Source organism: Falco rusticolus, chromosome 3 (genome assembly GCF_015220075.1).
Source record: "Falco rusticolus isolate bFalRus1 chromosome 3, bFalRus1.pri, whole genome shotgun sequence".
NCBI classification, from domain to species: Eukaryota; Metazoa; Chordata; class Aves; order Falconiformes; family Falconidae; genus Falco; species Falco rusticolus.
Genome location: NC_051189.1, coordinates 321,495 through 344,975, shown reverse-complemented (window position 1 = coordinate 344,975; position 23,481 = coordinate 321,495). Strand labels below are relative to the sequence as shown.

The window sequence follows — 23,481 nt, the reverse complement described above, 5'->3', positions numbered from 1 at the left end:
TTTATACCTGCAGTACTATATTGCTGAGTGGCTTTAGTCATGTTATTTAACAGTCTAGTGTCTTGGTTTCCCTGTCTTTGACACTGAGATGAGAGAGGTGCTGAGGCTTCTGCTTCTGTGCTTTGTACAACTGACGTGAAAATGTGCTTCATACACAGGTGTTCACTCCATATTCTCTCATTGCTGATATTGGGCTTCAGTTATTTGCAGACAGAGGTATTCTGGGGCACAGAGCAAAGAATAAAGCAAGCCTTGCATTCCCATTCAGGCTCAATAAGAGTGGAGAACAAATTTTTGTGCCTTTTCCTGTCTGTCTGAAAAAAACTAGCAAAACTACGTAAGACAAAACAGTTGGGGACTGAACATTAGTGGATAAATACATTTGGAAAGAAAAAAAAAGAGAGAGAGAGAGAAAGAGAAACGCTTTTTGTGTAAGTAATGTAAACCACGTTATTTTGCTCATTTTTTACATCTGCTAAAACCAGCCCTGATACAACGTATTGAAAACCTCCCTGTTTTTCTCAGTCAGTAGATAAAAAGTCTTAAGTAGTGACTTGCAACAGGAACCTCATCTGTTGCAAACACTTCGAGCCTTCCTTATTTCTCAGAGAGGAAGTATGTGGCCTGTTTGGCAAATGCTGCTCTACATGACAGCATGAACTTCACAACACGCTCATTCGACTGGCTGCTCCTCGACTTGATCAGCTAAACCTTGCTGGCAGCAGGAGAGCAGTATTATGACTACGGCTTTTTTGAGAAATACTGCAACCTGGAATACCATGCCTACCATTTAAAGGTAATCATTGCTCTGATACATTTTATTATCTGCATACAGGATCAAATGTTTCCATTTTATTTATATAAAAGAGAGTTCTATTTCATTAACAGTGACAGTATTCAGAACGTGGATTTCAAGTGCCACCAAAGATAGGAATAGAAAAGCCTGCCTTGAACAGTTTCCTAAGGAGTAGTACTAAAGATAGAAGGGACAAGAAGTATGTCTGCTGAAAGCTCACAGTAAGATAGATGCATAGGCACCTTATGCTGAAGCAAACTGCATTTCACTATAACCCAAAATATGAGCTCACAGATTAGTGGGCTTTTTATTCAAAGCGTTAGAAATTTGCATAATGGGGTATTTCTGTGTTGTTTCATAGTGGCATGTTTCTGTGAATTACCTTGATTACAGCATTATGTTATTCCTTCTAAGCTCAAAGGTACAAGTGCCTCAAAGTTGAAAGGATGCTCAATTTGATAAATGACAAAATAAGAGAAATTCACCAAAAATATGCATCTTCTGAAATCTAAGCTGCTTTTTTTCCCCACATGAAAAATAACAGGGCGCTGGTGCTTTCATTTTCTCGTTAAGTGGGATTCAGACATTACCTGTAAACCAGTTTAGAATTAAATTCTAAAACCTTGGTAGTAGTATAGATGTAAATATCAGGTAACAAAAATAGAATATAGCATCTCAGGAACAATGAATGTCCTAATGATACTAGTCTGCAGCATTCCTTACAGAGGGGCTTTACTCAGGTGCTTATCTTGCCTTTTTCTTTCTCTTAGTATTGTAGTTTCTTTATATTTATTAATTCTCAATAATTTTAAATTTATAAAGTTCTTAGAAAACGATAGACTTTCCTATGTGCTGTGCTATTTAACTGCTCCAAAAGTGTATTTTCTCAGAGAACAGATTCTGGGAGAGGAAATTATTGGTACGTGTGCTGCATGCAGGAAGGGAAGGCATAAGTTGTACCACAGGTTTTTGGGACCCACGATGTAGGTCAGTGAGACTCCAGTCTTGATAGGTGAAGAGTTCATAACTGCCGAGACTTCTGCCACTGATAAATAGGACATGAAGCCGGACTGGGGCTGTAGATGTTTCTTCACCTTCTTTTTAGGAACAAAAAGAAAGCTGTAAAGATCACTGAACCCCACTAGCTGTGCGTTTGCAAACATCTATGGCTGCAGTGACTGGCTTTCTTTAAACAGCATGTGCACAAGTGGAAAGGGGAGGGGAGAAAGGGCCCAAGCATGGAAGACTGCAAATGTGATCTTAATAGTTAAAATCAAAGTTCCACACAAGCCTGAGGAGGTGGCCTGCGAGCAGGGAAAGCGGCAGGTAGAGTTTGGTTTGCAGCCCAGCAGCACAGCAGTCCCTCCAATCTGAACCACAGAGGCACTCCTCCATGCAGGGCTTTGGGCTGATAAGACACAGCAAGCTTAGTGTTTATCACCTGCCCTTAATTCTTCCCAAATCACCCTCAGTGAATGACTTTCTTTTGATCTGGCATAATTATTTTCTTCTACGACAGAGGGATGCCACCTCTACTCGTATCCCAAACTGTCACCAAGTTTAAGTGAGATGCAGTGCCTGGAGCAGATTCACCATTTCGAAAGAGTATCATCTGTAAAATTGTGACTGTTCTGCTATCGACTTAAATGATAAAAAAAAATCAGCTCAGCCACAACATGCTTTACAGTTTCCTGTAAGTCCACTTTTAACAGAGTATCTAAAAATTTCAGAAGACTGCCATACCGTTTATCATGTAGTGACACAATGGATTTACATTGTGCTGCCAATACTTGACACAAGCATGAACTACTTAAGCCGTTAAGTTCTAACATGCACCTGAGACTCATACACAGTGTTGTTTCAGAAATCCTTATCTAAAAACAGTGAGACACCATTGCCAGCAAGCAAGTAGAAACAACGTTTTGCCCCCCTCTCACACCATTTCAGAGAAAACTTCCAATTTCTTCCATTTCCATCCCATTTTCAAATATCTGAGAGTTGAGCCATACCTCAGGGCATTCCCCCCCACCACCTTTGACTGGACTCTAGGCACCTTTACTCTGCCCAAATGCATAATGACAAAGTGGCCCTAGTGGTAAAACCTAGTTTGCTATCTGCCATTTTCCTTTTAATCACTTTGGATAAGTGAATCAGCAGCAGTGGTCACAGCTTTCCATTTGCTTATTTTTATTGAACACTTCTGCCATGACTCTAGAGAACATCTTGAACTCTCTGTCCCTTTCCAGACTTTATACTGCCACCAGTGGTAATTAGTGACAGTAAACCAACATGGAAAATGTAATGAAACACAGCAAACTGTCACGCTAATGACATCAAAGTCCAAAATGTCATTGCTCTTCACTGTTACTGGTATTTTCCATAAATCAGATTCTGCTGCATCTAAAGTAGCAGCCCTGAGCTGCACACTCTGTCCTGTTGACTTTAGAGGTCCTTTGAGAAGAGCAATGATTGATGTGGCAAAGTGAGCCAGACCAGTCTTGGCTGAGCTGTGCAAAAATACAAAGTAGGCACATGCCTGTTGGCCAGTACTCCATTTGTCCGGACTAGCAGTAGGTGGTTTGATTACAAACTACATATAAGCAAAGCTTCAAAAACACTGCAAGCAACTTTCAGAGTTTAGACCCTTAAACACCATCTAGGGAAACGAAGGTGCCTTCTCAAATGTGCCATGCTTTCAGAAAGTTTCTAAGTGTGAGGTAAAGTTTTCAGAAGTCTTTCCATCATGTACAAATGCTACGTATCACTTTCCAAAGTGACTCAGGCACACCTGAAAATTGTATCCGCTGTATCTTAAAAGCAGGCAAAAAGCCCTTGAGCGCACTCTGTCACAAGTCTGATCGCTAGTAGGATGACTTGCTTTCCTGGCCCTCAAATACCAAGATCCAGAATAAAGGGGTAAATAGAGGTAGGACTCTTACTTTATTTTTCCAGACTTCTGTGACACAAAATTCAAATGCTATTCTCATCTAAATAACTATTGTATTGGTTAAAACAGACAGGCATAAGATATTTATGCTGCCATGCTTGGCACCTATCTGGAATCGCACAAAAATATTGGTAACTGCAGCTTACTTGCTATGCACTTAGCCAGATTTGAACTGGCCTTTTCAAGTACTGCAAAAATGCATCTACTACAGCACAGACCTCAGCAGAGGTTGTCTTTCCAGGTATTTATCCCACTTCTCTGGCTGACTTTTTCAGCCCCGGTGAGCTCTACTGCCATGCCCAGGAAATTTTGCTGGCTGATTTGAAGATGAGCCAGGAACATCTATAATATCTGCAGCCAAAGTACTGGCTGCATTATTCCTATGCGTATGCCTCTTATTCTTGATGGGATACAACTGAGAAAAATGTTGAAGAAATTCAAATCAGGTCATGCAAAAAAATATCCATAGTTATTTCAGGAAATTATAATATTGCAAGTAGACAGTGCCCGCCAAAATGAATTCTGATTTCAGTTTTAGAAACTTGGGTGTACTTAAATGAAGAACGTTTTTTTTGTTTTCTATCAAAAGACACCCTTTTATTCGAACATGAATACCCAAATAGTTTATTTAAATTTAAGGCTACTTCGTTATTCATCTTCTAGACTTCTTATATCAGGCAATGAAACAGGGTTTTGTTCTTGTGAAAGCAGATTTCAGACACTTGTCAGAAAGCCACTGGCACAGCTGCATCCTACAGATGTGCCGCAAGCTAGTTCCTGAGTGCAGACAAGTGAACGAGTAATGTGCCATTTGGCTGGTGAAATAGAGACTTCTAGCAAAAAGCCTTCGGGAACAAGCACTAAGAAGCTTGAAAATCAGATGAGGTAGAGTCAAACTGTGCATTACCACCTGTTTTAGCACTGATCTACTTGCATTTGATAAGACAAATTCTCTTCCTTTTAAATGGTATTTTATTCTATAGGGTGTCATCCTAAACTCACTGTAAGACATCAGAAAAATATGGTATTAAGCAATATACTCAATTCTGCCAATCTTTTGCCAAAATACAATTAGTAATAAAGTCTCACTGATTTCAGCAAGTGTTTCTCAAGTTAGACACCTATCCAGCCAGCGCTGTCAGGCTCCAGCCTGTTGTAAGTAAAAAGGAGCATACCAAAGGCAGCAATTATCTTTGAAATATGTAAGCTAGAAAAGACTGAAAGATGCAGAATACCTACACAATGCTGCTAAAGCTCCTGTTACCATTTTCACAGGGCAACTGGCAGAAATATATTTTAAAAAAATACCTATCCGCTAGTGGTGTTGCATTATTTTGCTTTAATGTACAATTTCAAACAGAAAGAACTTATTCTCTTCGACCTTTGAAAACATACCATAGCATGAGACACCTTCCCGTGCAGAGGGTTTTCCTCTCTGTCCTCTGTCAGGGATAATTAGGATGGGTGCAGTAAAGTCATGAGAGAAACTGTCCCTCTTGCAATATTTAGTCCCAAGATTGTCTGATACTGTTTCTTGTATGTCCACCAAGACTTTTAAAGACAAGTATCTGAAGAATTTGCACCACTGGCTTTATGCAGGAGGAAGGTCTGAGGCATTTTGAGGCAATGTGTTACTTTAAAAAAAAAAAAAAAAGAAGAAAAAGAAAAAAGAAAACAAGAGGAAAAATAACATTGCCCACATTTGCTGAGAGCACAACTGCATCAGAAAAAAAACACCAAACAACATTCTTACCATTCCGTAATAAAGCAACATAATATACACCCAGTGCTGAAAACCAGATACATCAATCTAATTAATTTCTTTGTAGCCTCAGAACTCCAAATGCTGAAAAGAACATTTTGTCTATGAAATGACTGTACAGGCATGGCTTTGCTGTGACTTCCTATTGTGCTGAGGTACTGGTAATGGAAACTTTTACTACATTGCGTTCTTCTGAGCAACTTCCCTAGTTGTGGTTTTCTGCTGTTCCCCTGATAAAAGCACCAAAGTGGTGAGAGTTTAGCAAGTATGTAAAACTCTCACATGAATTTGACACAAGAATTCTCAAAAGAAAAACTGTACAAACTTGGAGACACCCAAACTAGGTCATTTCTCATCTGTCAGCACAGCAGGTGTTATTCTGATGTTTAATTTCAATGTCTGCTTTGATTTAGTTCTGAAGAGCTTTGACAGATTAGAAGCACAATGGGAAATGCTGTGAAAATGCCAAGAGCCTCTGTAGAAACAAACGTGCCGAGCCAAACAGGTAAGCATTCATTTACTTTCTTTCAAGAGAAAAGGATGTTCAAAATGTATGGCACATTGATCCATGTGTCTTCCTTCATCCGCCTGATGTAGTAAAAGCAGGCCAAGTGCATGACTGTTGTGGGAGAAGGAGGGCATCCACTAGACAGTGCTTATTTTTAGGTACATTCTAGCTCATTTTCCAAGAAGTACTTTTAATTAAAAACCCCAATGTTAATACTATTATTTGCTCATGCTCCTTGAAAGACATTCCTTCCAATTCAGAAAGCATTGAAACACTACTTCAGAAACCAGAAATACTGTATTTTGACATACTTGCTTGCGATACAAATTTGTTCTTGAAATTTGGTTTTGCTTCAAAGTTAATGATGCTGTCTTACTTAACCTTACTCATGTCATGCTTGCACTGCACCTGAAGCCTGGTGTTAGACAGTTGCACTGGAAGTGGCACACAGCCACCCTGTCACCAGATTTATCATAAAGCTTACACAGAAATACACATTTCACAGGCCAAGCTGCCAAAGAGGGACCCAACACATCTGCCCTATACATCCAGATGTGAAAAAAAATCAGGTTGCAAAGCCCCTGGTAGGCTGGTAGAGGTCATGCATCTGAGGGGGAAAGCAAGAGGGATTCAGTGACCTCCTAATCCACAGCCTCAGCTTTCGTGCCGCATAATGACAGACAGCTGGTACAAGGGCTGCAATAAATTACTCCCCAAAGGTAAGGAAGAGAAAACAGTTTGGGGCTTTTTGTTTGTTTTTTAAGAAGAAGGCATTAATCAAACTTTTTTGTTTGTTTGGTTTCATTTTGTTTGTTTGGTTGGGGTTTTTTTTGTTTTTTAAGAAGAAGGCTTTAATCAAACTTTTGGGTTTTTTCATGAAAGACGGCCCAGTTGGGCTGCTCATTATTACAAGGATAGATAATCAGTCTGGTTTCACTGGCTTTGGAAGGAAAACCAGCACTGCTTTTGCCATGGGCAAGAACTAGCTGACACAGGCAGCCATGTAGCCCTAGATCCTAATAAAGCAGAGACTAAATATTGGTAATGGCTACTCAGAGGCCCATAACGTGAACCGACAAATTTTTCTGGTGAAGAAGAATGGCTTATGTTGATATTCCCAACAATGGCTGTCACAAATTCCATAACCATCAAAACAGAGATATGCACACCCTCAGAGAAGGACCTTGCTGATGAGTAGGAGAGTGAGGCATTGCGGCCATGGCTGTGACCAAGTTTGTATTGTTCACATACATGCTGAACGTCAGGATTTAGCAGGGCTAAAGCCAACTGCGTCCCTCCCAATGACATAAATAGAACATACCCCTAAAAGATAACTCAGCAAAACTGATAGCAAAGCAATTGCAAGGGGAAATTACCCACTTAGGAATTCAGGGCTCGATCTACTTGCATTCTCCTACACGTCTAGCACACTGCACTACACGTCCTACACCAGCGCTACACCTTTGCTGCTGCCTGGCGAGGGAACAAGTCTCCCATAGCCACAGTGGCATGTGCCGAGGCCCTAAGGATGTCTTAGACTCATATTGCTGAAATCGCACCAGGTACCTATGTTTAAACACCCAAAGACAGCTTTCTGGCCATAAAAATGTTAGGAGTGATGGAACACCTCTTCTGTGAGGAAAGGCTGAGAGAGTTGTGGTTATTCAGCCTGGAGAAGAGAAGGCTCTGGAGAGACCTTATTGCAGCCTTCTGTACTTAATGGGGGCTTATAAATAAAACGGGGACAAACTTTTTGGTACGGTCTGTAGCAATAGAACAAGGAGTAACAACTTTAAACTAAAAGAGGGTAGATTTACACTAGCTATAAAGAAGAAATTTTTTATGGTGAGGTTGGTGAAACACTAGAACAGGTTGCTCAGAGAGGTGGTAGATGCCCCATCCCTGGAATCGTTCAAGGTCAGGCTGGATGGGGCTCTGCGTAACCTCATCCAGCTGAAGATTTAAGTGAGGTGGAAGATCTAATCCATGGACTTACAATAGTCCAAATAGTCATTAGGAAAAGCAGGTTTTACACTGGCTCATTTCAGTGAGACTGAATAAAGGACTGAAACAGAAAGGAAAGAAAGGAAGGAAGGAATATCTAACAAGGGGGAAGAAAACACCTAACTGGAGTCTGCAGGTTTGATCTGCAGTGTAAACAGGTTCATCACACCCCTGTAAGCCCCGTTCTGCCTGAGAACTTTACTGAAAGCAAAACTTTGTGCTTTCCTCACCTTCAGTGAGGAAAGTCTTGGTCCTGAGAAAAGGAACAGTACGTAAGCTGCATTTCCAAAGGAGACATTTGGACTCCAAAGATGAATTCACTTTATCTGAAAGCACACTGTATGGGCAAGCCTGGCATAACTGAGCTGCTGAAACAGGGTAGCTACAGCAGCTACAGGGCATCAGGGCTTGTGAGCCCACCCCCTCCTCTTGCGTCCCTTGAGACCCTGAATCAAGGGTTAATCCTTACTGAGCTGCACCTGCATAACTCTCAGTTCCCAAGCTGGCTGGTTTAGATCTAATTTGGGTACGCCAGTGTGACTCTGCAGCCACACCTTACGGCTGCTGCACAAACAGCCTCCCAGACACACACCAGTGCCCTCCTTTACCATCTCTGGTATATACCACGCCATAAATCATAGTCTTTCTGCTGGACAGTAAAGCTGGGATGATGCAGGGAGCTCAGCACTGAGCAGCGTATTTCCACTCCAGACAGGGACCACAGTGGAGCTGGATCTGGATGCTCTAACTATGCTCTCCCTTCTCTCTAATAGTGCTTTCTAGTCCATTCCCAATGAATAATTTGAAGCATGCAATATTCAGGCTTGCAGTTTGCAAGATATCCAGGGATGAAGACATCTAAAACTAGCATGTATTTCATATTCATTTCCTACTCCTAACACACACCCCCCCCCCAAATTAACACCTGATTCAGTGGAAATGACTGTGCTTCGATCTTTCCATTCTCAGATGTAACCTACACTTGCACTGTGGAGGACAGGTTCTGTTAGAAAAACTCAGGCAAATCTTTTTTCTGTTACAACTTAAAAAGTGTGGGGAGCTCACCAGATCAAATTTGTTAGATCACTATGAAATCTGGGTGTAGAGAAACAATGTAATTTGTTTAGTCCCTGTTTCGAGGCTTTTGTATTTGAAAGGAGCTAGTATGGGTTCTGTGAAATGTCATAGAGTGTGCGGTAGGGTATTTTACATGACCAAAAAACCCAGTGAGGTTTGATTTAAATGCCAAGTAAAATGAGGTCTCGTTTGTGGAGTAGGAGGGTCAAAAGGTTTTGGCTAGTACAAAACCCCTTTACTTTCACTCTAATATAAGTACATGTAGTTTAAGAGGTAACGTTTGCATGGATGTGGCAACCAACACTATGATTAAGTCCTTCCTTTTCAGATCTACAAATCAACATGCAAAATTGAAACAAAAACAAATGTAAAGATGAAAGTGTAAGTAAAGTAACACAGACCTTGCTAGAGTAGAGAAAAAGGCATGTACCCCACAGTGCATAACGAAATGCAAACCACCAGTATGCAATGAAGGAGGAGCAGAAAAGCACTTGTCTTCTACCCTTTCAGTATGGAAACAAAATATTTCTAAGTAAACAGCATAAGTTTTAAAAAAAAGCATTGCTAAAGGCATTGTCATCAAGCTAAAATAAAATCACATTCTGTGTAGAACTGCTGTCTAACAAAATGCAATAAGAAATTAAGTGACAGTACTTTATCTTCGTTCTGCAGTTCTTACAACGTACCTTCTGGCATACATGTGTTGTAGTCCTGGGAAAAGATTTTGCTTTGTTGAAAAAGACTCAGCACTTATACTTGGGTCTTGTTAGACTCAGGTACTAAGCAGTTTCAAAGAGAAGAGAAGGTGTCTCTTAATTTTTTAGCAAGAAAAGGGAAGCAATCAAAGATGTGCTTAGCACAGAATTTCTTCAATATAGTTAAACTAATTGTATAACAAGTTACAGTAGACTAATCACGGCAGTTGGCTGATTAATACAAAGGTACTGGACTAGTCCTGCTTAATTCAGTGACACTAAACTACGAAGAAAACCATGGCAATACTAATACCAAACACACTGCCAAACTAATCAATGCCTGCTCTAGACTCTACACAATCTATGCATCCATAAGGATGCTCACTAACTGTATCGTGGGGCTATTTCAATGGGCAAAAACTAGCAAGACTAAAACTTCCTACAGTCAGTTTGAATATTAAGGTAAAATGACCCACCACTTTGCATAACAGAAGTCCCTACAACATAACAATAAACAGCTACTCAAAACCAACTGAGAACACACTGCTTTTTATTTCCCTTAAATCGCGGATGTGGAGTATTTTCCTTAACACTATATTCTCATTATCGCTGCTGTGAGGATAGCAAGTGTAAAACTTCTTCTCTTGAATATATTTCTTTTCTGCAGACTCACGTGTTTGCTTCAACCTTTCATCGTTATCACTGTGAATTATTTGTAAGGCCCTGGGACACAGAAGCTGAAACCACAGGGACAGTTTCAGCATTCATTCAGGATGCTGTTTCTAGGTTTCCCTAAAAAAAGTCTTCCTTAAAGAGAAGTTGATGAGAGATCTATATTAAATGAGAAAACCTAACAAGGTACAGAAGTGTGCCTATCTCTTTGGGTAATTTCTTCCCTTCCCTGAATCCATTCCCAATTTGCACATGTTGAGCTACACAGGAGCCAAGTATGGAGATCAAGCCACCTCTGCAAATGTACAGCTAGGTGGTGTTACAAAGGAACAGGGCACTGATCCTGCTGGAGGCAGAGGGAAAGCATCGTCACCCCACGTGCCGGTGGAGGGGACTGTGACGTGCAGAAGGAAGGGACCCACTTCCAGGAGAAACAAAGGCAACATATTGCACGATCCCTCTTGCCAGAACTTCTGCCAAAGACCTCAGAACACCCAGCATGGCACATTTCTGAATCTCCCACCTGTCAGCATTTACTGGGCCCCACAGATTCATGCTGAATGAGGAGCTCTTGAATGTTTGATAGTCCCAGTCTTGTACAAAGTGCTTCCTCCATCCTTCAGAAACCCACGTGTTCTACACAGTGCCCAGAGTCATCCCAATTTCTATGAAAGATACTCTTATCTCTTTACTGACCTCAGTTCTGTAAATTATAGTTGTATAATGATTTAATTATAAACACCAACGTTACTTCCCTTCAATTAAAGATAAGGGCATCATGTACTACCTCTAGTAGAGTTTCCACACAAAGGGGGAGAATAAAGTGCTCTGGCTGTTCAACAAGCTAATTTTAAAAAATGATTGGAAATGGGCAATAACGGCCACACCCTCATTGCCCTTGAACTAAACTAATTTCATACCTTTGAAAAGTAGCGCTGGTGGTAAATGATGGGACAATTCAACATGCATCTTTCTTTCCTTAAATGTAATGCATCAGCTTGGCTCAAAATGGTAGCTGGAGGCATTCAGAGACAGTGCCATTAATCAAACCGGGTTACTTCCTAATACTGTAAATACTAACTTTTCTAGTTTCAAACTGAATATGTCCTTTAAATATGGCAATTACTAGAAAAAAGTGGTCTAAATTTAGTTGCTTACAATTGACCAAATGACTGGTTTTTAATATCTTCAGATACTTCTTAAAGTTACAGGCTCATCTTTAGCTCTTTATGTTTCCCAAGTGACATTTCACAGTGAGATTTTTTTCACATTTGAGCTACTATGTAAAATAAACAAAGAAAAATCTGTTTCTGCTTCAGAACTCTATCTTGGGTTTAAGTGACATTTTCTTTCTTTTTAACAGGTCAGGAGAGTGATTTCCTTGCTGTCCTCTATGACTATCCTTCAGCAGACATAAGCCAACCTATATTTCACATAGGGGAAAAACTACGTGTGCTATCAGAGTAAGTTGATCCATTTTTTTAAGTTAGGTTTTGTTACAATTGATGCTAAGCTCTGTTATATGCACTTGGCCCTAACTGGATGCAGTTCAGCAAAATGAACTCAGTTCAGGATTTGCAAGGAAGAATGCTTAATCATGGTGTAAATTTCCCTATACTTTCAGGATATGGGATTTCAGATTGTTCTTTGATCCTTGGATTCCCCTGACATGGTTTCTGAAGCTGGATTCAGACTAACCTAAAGTAGGACTCAGACCAGAATTCTGCTCTGAAAAATTATTTTAGAAAGTATCCCCCACCATGTTAGTGGAAAACAGAGCAAGAGCAAAAATATTTTGAATCACATAGAAAAGTGAAATTATTCTGAATTTCTCTATATCAAGTGTGTCTCTCATTTTCTCTCTCACCCTTTTTATCCAACTCCTTTATGATTAGGTCTTAGAACTTCACCTTAGATTTAAGGCAATTGTAACAACAATAAAATTAAAACTAGCCTTTTTTCCCCTTAATTTTTTTAAAATTGATTCTGCATTTTATTAGCGGGGAAAAAAACAAAAGGGTTAAAGATTTCCCAGACAGTTCCACTCATAAATTTATGAGTCCCAGAAGGAAGCAGCAGCCTTAAGAGCACTATTTCAGACTGACCTTAAGCATAGTGCAAATACTGGCACACACGTGAGTGAGCACACTTCTTGAAAAATAGAAGCCAGCAGCCCTGATATTCTTTTATGCACAACTTGTATCAGCACACAGTGATCTCCTAGAAGTCATACAGCCTGCAGCCACTGTTTGCACTGGTTAGAAAAGAAAGATGTCATTTTTGCAGCTGGTGGAGCAGGCGCATTCAAGAGGAGACCAGACACACCAGATAGCAGAGAAATCCTCTGAGGATTTCTAAATTCTTTAGAAAAAATTCTCTGTATCTGACTGAGGAAGTCAGAACATCAAATTGCTGGGGACAGAAGTATTCAAGAGAAGTTATCACAGACTGATGAATTCTCGGAGTCTTCTCCAGGCCACTGTGACCTACAATGGCCTTTGTCAGCAATAAGATACGAGGCTACATGGACCTTTGGTCTGTCCCAGAATGGCTGCAGTTATGTTCTGCTAACAAAGTGCTTTCCCTGCCTCCCTGAACCTAGAGGTCACAAGGCTCAGACAATACCACTACATGGGCATTTTCTGCTGATGGAGAGCTTCCCTAAACCAGGGGAGTTCTCTGGTAAATTCTAGCTGTTTAAACCTTGCTGCAGTTTGCATAACATACACAACATGGTACAACAATTGCTTTAGCTTGGCAATTCCAGCTTAAAGCCTCACTCCCAGCTTTGATCAGCCATAAGCCCTCACAACGCCATGTGACGACATATGCCCATAGCAATGGAAATCATATATATCATGCCATATGCATACATGTGCTGCACAGTATGGTCTACTGGACAAACACCTTCTAAAAGAACTAGGCTTCTGTAGTAGCAGATTTTATCGCATTTGTCTGTTGTGCAGTGATCGAGAGCTTCTCCTAATAGCAAATAAGAACCAAAGCAAGGCTTGATGGGAACTTTCCTGTTCCTGTTTCGAATCAGCTTGTTCACAGAAGCCAAGAGATTCCAATGCTCTATGCAAAGCAAAGCCTCCTAGTGAAGGACCTCTTCTTCCCTACTGGGGTATGTGCTGATGTTAATAGGAACCGCTTGCCTGCAGAGTTGCTGCACATAAGCTGCAGGCATGATCTTTTTCTCAAGTTGTTCAAAGGAAAAAAATGCAGTGGAAAAGAGCAGTGAGGCAGCATGACCAGAGCACAAGTGACGACCACAGAGAAGCCCGCATGAGCAGGCGGCACGCGCTGCTTTTATAACAGAACCTTTTCCACCTTCTACCAAAGCAGTTATGTGTGGCAGTAATCAGCCCCATCAGTCCTGCCAGGAACAAGATATATGGAACCCCCCCAGAAAATACAACCCCTCACAGATATTGGTGACTGCTCTGGGTTGGCAGAATTAGATAAGCACCACTTGCACGGTTTCTCACCCTCCACACTTGACAGGCACTTTTCATTACCAGATGAACAACTGCATTTAGCTGGCAGCAGTCATACCAGATGTCCTCCAGTGATCTCCCCAGTCTACATAATTTCTGTGGCTCCTGCCCCAGGAGAGATGTGCTGCTTTGGGACTTCTAATTATCATAGGGATTTTTCAGGGTTATTAATATTATAATTAGGAGCAAAGGAGATGCTGAAGCTGAGATTTTGTTGTTGTTGTTGTTATAGCAGTTCTTGGTTCTTCCGGGAGAGTTGTGGGGAAAAAAACCAAAGTAACTTAAACTGCTTATATATTATTTCATGTCAGCTAAAAACCCACAAACAAAACTTGTATGGCCCTGAAATTTCCAGCTCTGAACAGTAGACACTTCCCTTTTCCCCTCAGCATATACATTTTGGACCACGGTCCCAGTAGCTATAACTCACAAGGTTTAAAATAAGTGTTTTCAGCTCAGTTGTTTTGACATACACTGACACTCTGGTCCAGTCCAGGCAGTATTTGGGAGCATTTATATGAATGTCCACAAACACAGCATTCAAACACAAGACACACTACTATCTGGATTCAAACTCCTAAAGTAAGAGGTGGTGAGAACCCAACAGCCATCAGCATCCTTGCAGTGATCACAAAAGCTCCGCAGCATCTTTGTGAAAACTCTTCTTCCTCTGCCCTTCCTCAGGAATTCAAAAGCCAAAGCCAGCATTCAGTATCACCGTAAGAACCTAAGATAAATCAGTGAAAAAACCCATGTCTCATCATCTAGTTTCAGCTAGGAGGTCTTTTTTTTTTTTGAGTCTAGTTAGCAACTCATTGAAGGAAAGGAAAAGAGCAAACCACGTTCTGTTAGACTGAAAACCTGTGTCCCAGGCAGACAGGGCCCATTTGCTGAGTATCTCTACCCTAATGTTACAGGAGGAACTACAGGACTGTTCAGACTGAGCATACTCAGCCGTAAGCTAAATGTCTTGGATACTAGTACAAGTCTAGCTGTGGGAAGGCAGAGAATAGCATGGTTTAACCACTGAGTATTTACCCTTCTTCTTTTAACTAAAGAAAAATATTTTACTACTTACGTAATTTAAATGGAACAAATGCAGCTTATTTCTGTGTCCAAATTTGATCCTGATGCAAGTTTAGAAATAGAACTACTCTAAATGTAAGAAACTCTGGTCCCTTTTTGAATACATAGATTCAGGAACACAGACAGAAGGTTACAGGCTAATCTCTATGTTTTAACTAATTTCTAAAATAAGGACAAGATCCGAAAGTGCATCTGAAAATACCCCTTCTCTTGCTTTCACACAGTGAAGGAGGCTGGTGGAGAGTCCATTCCCTTACAACAGGTCGAGAAAACTATATCCCAGGAAAATATGTAGCAAAGGTTTACCACGGGTAAGTAAATGCATTTCCTATAGCCTTTTAACACTACATTTCTACATAGACTGCCCTGATTAGTTATTCAGTGTCATAATCAAAACAATGGCAATAAAGACTAGACACACAGAAATTTTATTTATTGATAGTCTAAAATATTTCCTTTGAAATCTGAGAACATCAAATCCACATTAAGTTTACATTATACGAAAAGGAATATCCTTAGTTTTAAGTACAGGTAAGGGTCAAAAAACCTAAAACGTCATATATTTAAAAGACTTCGTTTTATGGACTAATCACTAATTTTAAGACATTAAGAGACCTTATTTAGAAAGAATTTTTAGTATTTACAAAAAGTAAAATTAAGCTGGAGTTACCCTTGAAAAACAGACCAAAAGAACAAATAGAAAGAGTAATAAATTATTCAAGAATGTAAACTCTGACACTGGAAGAACTAAGGAAGGTTCAGAGGTTTCTTGTTGCCCTAGACACCAGTCAGGAAAAAAACCAACATTAAAGCACATACTTAAAACCTTTCTGGCAGAAGTTTTAATACCTGTTTAATTTTAGGCATATAAACTGTAAACTTCATTGCAATTTATGCAAGTGTGTAAATCTGAATATGCTTTTATACCCTCCTGAAATAGAGATATTTTCCCAAAGACGGGGTATAGACATGATAATGGAAGCCACTGTCTGAAGCTTCCCCCAAACCATTTTGCTGATAGCAGCTTGGATCAAACACACAAGAACAGCATTAAACTAAAGTGCCAATAACTCCTACACCAGCCAAGCAAGCTCAGTTACACTTTTAGTCACTACCTGTGGCAAAATGCAGCAGTGTACCAAGCTACGGTGAAAATCTGTAAGACTAATTCTACTTTCCCTTATCCACAAAGCCAATTAACTTGTATGTCTGGACGGTTTCCTAGCATAAACAGAATGATTGTATTTTATTTTGGGTTTATTTATGACACAATAATTTTTGGGAGTTAACAAAAGTGGTTTAAATTAAAAACAGGGATTTCACTAGTGCCACAAGTATGTCAACAATATACCACGTCCCCAACAATTTAGATCACGGTGGCTCAAAAATTTTTGTTATCCCTAATAAATGCAAACCTTATTCACCTTTCTCTTAGCATCACAAAAGTTAATGGAACTCAAAGAGAGCAAGATTTTCTCCATAAACTGTGGAAATATGCCTGGACATAGTTGAGAGAGTAGCTACAGAAAGCCAGTGTTATTTTTGCAGTCACTTTTCCTGGCAAATGCTGCACTTTCATGGCCACATGCTGCTCTGTGTTTCACTGGTGTCTGAATTTCAGAATATGTTTTTCCTGCCCCACAGCTGGTTATTTGAAGGGCTGGGAAGAGAAAAGCAGAGGAACTTCTACAGCTACCAACACCAAAGTTGGTTCCTTCATGATCAGAGAGAGTGAAACTAGGAAAGGTGAGAAAACATGATTTTTCCCTCTTGATCTCAGGCATTAACAATTTTACAGATCTTTAATTCACTCCCTGTCCTGCTTCAAATGGATCAGTCTGAAACCAGAAAAATGTATGAAATGGGAAGGCAAAGGCACCCAGTGAAGCATACCAGTCTTCACCAGTCACCTGCACTATGAGCAGTGTTGGGTTAGTGATGGCCACGGAAAGTACCACAGGCATCAGCACAAACAAGAAACAGTTTAAACGCTATTATTTACTTTGGTCGCATGCAGAGATTATTAGGCAGTGAGTCTTTGCAAGGTGGAGGAGAAGTCATCATTTTTGCCTTGGTCCACAGAAGATTGCCTGAAGAAGCTATGAAATACACATCAAACAGCAGGGGTGGCTGATAAGTGCATTTCCTATATACATAGGTGGCTCTTTTATTTACTTTGTAAAAATTATATGCTTTCAATTTTATTTTCCTTCATAGCAATTCTGTTGCTACATGGGAATTGTACTGTACACATTTTATACTTCCATTCTCTTCAATGTGAATACATTTCCCGTTGTGCAACATGCTATCTTCTCTTTTTCTGAAGGACCAGAACACATCCTAATAACATGATACCACAGTTCAAAGGGAATAATAAATCATCTGCTCTGACCTCTTGCATACCACAGGCCAATTAGTTTCATAATACCTACACTAAAGTCAAAGAAATTTAGAATCAATGTTCAGTCCTTACCAACTAAATGCTGCACAATAGTTTTAAACAAAGAAACAGGAAAATCCAAGTTGTCGTCTCCTGCCAGGACTGCATTACCAGGTATCAGGTACTGCATTATTGGGAGCTCACTACATCAGCATACCGGGACGAGTCTGGTCCCCTCTTCAGGGGAAGGCAAACAACTTCTTTAAAAGTCTGTTTCCTTTGCAACATTTCAAAAAATCCCATACCAGCAAAAATAAGGGGAAAACACAACAGAAATTTAAATTCAATCAAAATCTCAGGTGCTGATGCTGGGCCCTTTATTCCCTTTTTTATACTTAAGTATATCTATAAAGTATGCTATGTAAGTAGAAATTAGGATGGCCACTGAGTTTTTTCAGTTTTTTCTGGGGCCTTTTGGATCGTGACACCACATCTTACAGATACTTTGGTTGTGGTCGCTTCTGTCCATCAAGAATTAGGGCTCTGCTTTGGTGTGATTAGTTCTTCTCTTTCTCCAGGGTTATATTCCCTGTCGGTGCGGCACAGGGAAGTGAAACATTACAGGATCTTTCGTCTTCCAAATAACTGGTATTACATCTCTCCACGGCAAACCTTTCAGTGCCTTGAAGACCTTGTGAATCACTACTCAGGTAAAAAGAACTGCATAATAAACATATTTTCCACTGGCAACTGTAAAACTATCTAGCAAACGTCCAGAACAAGCAGTTTTGTCTGTGTCTGAGACTTGCAACTAGCACCACAGAACAAGTAATGGAAAAAATGTCAGTTTATATCTTCTACTTTATTTTGGATCCTAAATACATATATGCTACTCTTAACAGTACAACTGAAATCAACCCAAGAGCTCAGCTAAAGACAGACAGATAGGCTCTGCCCATACTGGTATATGATATTGTTTGGCCATGTCAACAACACTATTTGGTCCAAACACTAATGTCTAGCACTTCCCTAGACAACTTTCAAATACAGTTTGGAGGTTAGCACAGGCCAGGGATGCCCAGCCTCTCTCAGAGCACAGCTAAAGCCAAAGTTTGGGTGTACAAAATATGTTAAGCTGTACAGAGGTACAGATGGTTCTGGGTCCCAGGGCCAGAGTTCAGCTCCTGGCCCACTTTGTTTACTAGCATGGACATGTCTGCCATTTATTTATTTACCAGACAGACAGACAGATAGCATCAGGCCATACAAGACCAGGTACTGCAATCATGTTTCTCTTAGGAACCAATACATTACACAACCTTATCTGCAGCAGAAAATTCTCAGAAATGTTTATTCCCTATTACTTTAGAAGAGTATGGCTAGATTTTATCAGCAGAAGCTATCTCCAGAGACTCAAGTTGTTAGCTTAAATCCAGATTCAGCTGTCATTTTCACTAATATCAGTCCAGTGGGCGATGCCTGTTTCAATGACAGTTTTCCAGATATATGGCAATTTAACCTGTGTCAGAGAGATAACTTAACAAGCTACACAATTAGGTTGCAGCAGTTACCATGCATTAAAACAAGAACATTTTAAAATGAGGAAGGAAGATCACAATAAGTTAATTGCATAGAAGTTGCAAAAGGACAACAGATTCTTTAATTTAACTAGTAATGGGTACTTTGCAATCTTAAAAGTGTAGAGCTACCATATCTCTGTATTTCATAGGTAAATGAAAAAGCGTGTTGGCCAAAGAATACTCTGATAAACTGGGCAGAAAAACATACTCAAATCCAGAACATGCAAAGAAACTTTCAAGTCCAACAACATAAAGAGAAGAGTGATAATTTGGACTGGATATTTTTTGATTATTTTATTTTATGTTTAGTTGCTGACAACTTTCTCCATTTAGAAGAAGGAAAAAACTGAAGCCTAAATTTGGTGTGGGAGGGAACCCAATACTTTTAACAATTAACATTTTCACTTGAGTTACCGGTATAAGAGGAGACATAGTGAGGTTTACCTCTCCTTCTTCTGCCACCATGAGATGATACAGAATCTCACCCTTAAATAAGACTCAGAGATGTAAAACACTAGCATTCAGCTGCAATGTTCTCTACTTGGGCAGAAGAATATATGAAATGTTCCTAGTGGAACAAGGAGAAGAGGACAGAGAGAAGAAGCATAGATGAAAGGAACATGTGAACCTTGATTCATTCCATAGCCATGTTCCACAGCAGAATAGGTGCACACGCAATCCAATCTGAGTGGTTTCATCTTGCATCTGGTTTAGACTCTGTATGGTTGAGATAATGGGAGGCAAAAGCAGAACTCCTGAGGACTCAGAAACCTGGCTTTAAGTCCCTGCTCTGCCACAGACTTCTTACTAGACACTGCACAAGTCACTTTATCCCTCTGTGTCTCAGTTACTCACTTGTACTGTGGGAAATACACCCCAGGATAAATTAAAAAGCAAAGGTATGAGGAAAGGAAAAAGTTAAGCTTACAGTGTCGTTGCTGAGAACACACAATATATTGACTACTGCTACTACTGTGTCCAAAGCTGTTTATTTGAGCATGCACCAGGTAAGGAAAACAGTGAAGGTAAAGTGAGCAAAGATTAACTGTCTGTGTATTAATTTCCCTGTTCAGAAGTTGCTGATGGTCTCTGTTGCGTCCTTACAACACCTTGTCTTACCCCGTGCACTAACAACAGCGTAATGAATCAAGTTCCTCCTGTGGTGATGCGGAATAAAAACTTCAACTGGAGAAATATTCACAGGTACCACATACAACACAGGCTGCCAGAAACAACACAGGCTTTTTTTCCAGCCTTGTACATACTTCTACTTATAACACAGAAGAAACAGCCATTTCCTTCCCCTGAGATCAATTGTAAAGATTAGACAATCTTCAAAGCTGCGGACAGCAGGTTGACCCATCGAAACTGGATGTTCAGCTCTCTAACTGGTCTGCCTTTGAAAGGAAGTGTAGTTAACATTCAATCATTCTCCTATCCAGGTAAAAGCGTGGCCACATATGCAGTCCCTTTGGGCCTCATGAGTCCTCCCCACCAAGGGGGAGGAGTAAGAGCCAGGCCATAAAGCCTGGTCAGATCCACCAGCAGTGGCACACTAACGTGCAATAGCTCACACGACTGAGCCCCGACAGTCAGAGGTGGCTCCCCCCTTGTTCACACGGTGGCCATCCATGAAGCAGCACAAGTGCAGTGAACATGTTATCCAGCACAGAGCTTTCCTGCTGTGTGTGTCTCAGTTCACAGTCCAACTCAAGGTTCACGAGACTTCTAATACCATGACTGCAACTAGAGAAAGTAGGGTCAGGTTTCAGAAGCTGGTGAAAAAACCACCTTCACAAGCAAAAGCACCCTCTTATATTTGAAGCATAATTTTCCCTTCACTACCTTTCCTTCACCAAGCATACCGAGTTGCTTACAAATGCAAGCAACCTTTGTGCAGTATCAAGGCCATTTTTCTTACAGATTAAGAAGCGAGAGAGGAAGTATATAGACATTATTTCCTTTTCAAGTGCGAAAAATAATTAGATATTACTGTTGTATTGATGGTTTTGGAAAATCGCAGGCAGAAATGTTTGGTGATTATGAGACAGGAATATTTTTTATACAGAAAATTAATATCATTTGGTGTAACACTGTTGTTTTTATTTTACTAACAGTCCCAGTTCAAGTAGCTGAAACAGTAAAAAAAATTTTGTTTTTTTTAAAGGTTGGAGGTGAGTGACTACACTGAAAGCACCCTGACAGCAATGGAGATTCTTGTCTCAGCTATGGCCTACGGGAAAGTATTGCTTCCTACCTCTCCTTAACAGAGGATGGCAATGCTTCTTTTGCAAGTGCCAGGAAAGAAGAAAGCCCAGTCTCTTATATACACAGGCAGCAAACGTAAGAGTGCCCTTCACTTGCCACCTACATACTATGAAGACTAGATGTAAGACAAACCCAGGGGAAAAAAATGGAAACAACTGAGGGATTAGAAGAAAAACCCAGAGCATCCTGTGGTCCTGCAGTCCTTTGACAGCTGAGAGATACAAGCCCACCAGCTGATGATGAAATGCTGGCAACGCTTGTGGATTTCCTCTTCTGAATGTTAACCAGAGACCTTCTTAAGGGTGCCATCTCAGCCATGGCATATGCTAGGAACGTCCCCAGTGCACCTGAAATTAGAACCTGCTCACAAGTAGAATAACCTGAAAGACTCTAAGTCAAGAGCCAAGTGAGGCAGATGACTCTTCAGCAAGGGTTATGTGCACCATTGTACAAAGGTGACTGCATAGGGAAAGACTAACTACAATTAAGTCTTACTCTGGTATTCTCCGCAAGGCCACAAACCATCTTTACAGAACCTACCTATGCTGAGAAAAGGAGCCTTTTTCTTCTCCATATAGAATAATTCATTGTCATTGACAATGACTCAGAAAGTTGTCAATGACCCCAAGAATATCTAACATCCAGCATCCAAGAAACACCTGATTATATTGACTCCATACTTCTGTCATCTTTAGGGAAAAAAATAAAATAATCGATTTTCCAAGTGGCATTGAATTCAACTGATGGTAATAGCCTGCAGTGTCACAAAGTGGTCACAAAATTAAGAACAGGTTTAACTCAATGAGAAAAAGCAGTTCCTGCTTAGCCTGAGCTGGGAGTAACAGGACATACCCAAAAGCATAACTCAGCTGCCCATAGTCTAGCAGATATACAACAGGGAACAAAGCGGGGTTTTAAGTGTAAAGTGAAATATGGTAATATCATGCCTAACTGCAGAGGTAGGCTCGCAAGGTGTGACCTTTTATGAGTAAAGGACCAGATTTTAACCTCATGTCCTGAAGGCACCTGCATATTTATGTATAATATTTATGTTAATAGCAGCTTTTAAAATAATTAAACTAAGAAAGAAAATCAGCAACAGTGGATGTTAAAGAGTTTTCTGAATTTCTTCTGTGAAGAGAGGTATGTCAAATAGTCATGATGTATCTCATCAAACCGCTTAAAGATTTCTGACTTGGTTATCTGAAATTTCACAATTGGAGAATTTCTCTCTATATATGTACCCTTTGCTAAGTGATAAAGGCAGCAGCTAGCATGGTCCTTTGAACCTGGCTTGAGACTCCTTCTAAATCAGTTTAGGTCACATCTGGGAGTGTGAAATGCTGCAGTCTATGTTATTGAGCTGAGATGCTTTCAATTTAATGTTCTCTCATACCTTTTTATACAGATTTGAGTAATGAAGGTTTGGAGAGATAGGAAATTTGGTTTATATATATATATATAAAAACCCTATATATTTCCTCTGTCAATACCTTCTAGCACAAATCTGTGCTCTTCAGATCTTGTAACAGATCATTTGCACTAGCAAGAGAGATTCAGAGGTAAGAATATTTCACAGCATAATTAAACATGTTTCAGAGTGGAAAGGTTGAATGTAATTTGGCTGGTAAACGTTGACCACCACAAAGCAAAATAAACTCAGGAACTCTAGGTGTTTGTATAATCTCATTACTGTTACTGATCATTAAGATGTTATGGTGACTGCATTTTATCCAGTGAAATGTATATGGGGAGCATTACAGATTTTTAAGTCATGACTTGTATTTATTCATTAAAATAATACCCAGTAGCTACTTTGTCTTGCTTTTAGAAAATGGTCACCAACCTAGCATGCAACCAGTATAAATGCTGAGTCTTGCAATGACACTGCCAGAAGGTATCTTTGACAGATCAAAAGAATGCAAGAGCACATGTGACTGGGTAGCACTTCAAACACGATCTGTAGGAAGGGGATAAGATGTGTTCTGGTGGCGACAAGTTCATGCAATCACGGTGGTTGAGTTTGAAAGGGACCTCTGGAGGTCACCTGGTGCAACCACCCTGGTCAAGTAGGGTCACCTACAGCTGGTTGCCCAGAAACATGTCCAGATGGCTTTTGACTGTCTCCAGGGATGGAGACTCTACAACCTTCCCGGGCAACTTATGCCAGTGCTCCGTCACGCTCATAGTAACAACATGAGAAGGT

General features: G+C 40.2%; 2 protein-coding genes across 2 annotated transcripts in view; one reads left to right on the top strand and one right to left on the bottom strand.

Annotated features, from left to right (window-relative positions):
• The window catches only part of TG (thyroglobulin), a 160,551-nt gene that overhangs the window by 37,859 nt on the left and 99,211 nt on the right, over positions 1-23,481 (bottom strand). The window lies entirely within an intron of this gene.
• On the top strand, positions 571-23,085 carry SLA (Src like adaptor). Its single transcript, XM_037379871.1, is given in 11 exon segments — positions 571-796; positions 5,919-6,010; positions 11,825-11,924; positions 15,272-15,358; positions 16,692-16,714; positions 16,717-16,743; positions 16,746-16,793; positions 18,006-18,137; positions 20,081-20,247; positions 21,202-21,303; positions 21,305-23,085. Coding segments are annotated over 10 exon segments (837 nt in total). The 5' UTR covers positions 571-796; positions 5,919-5,949; the 3' UTR covers positions 21,395-23,085.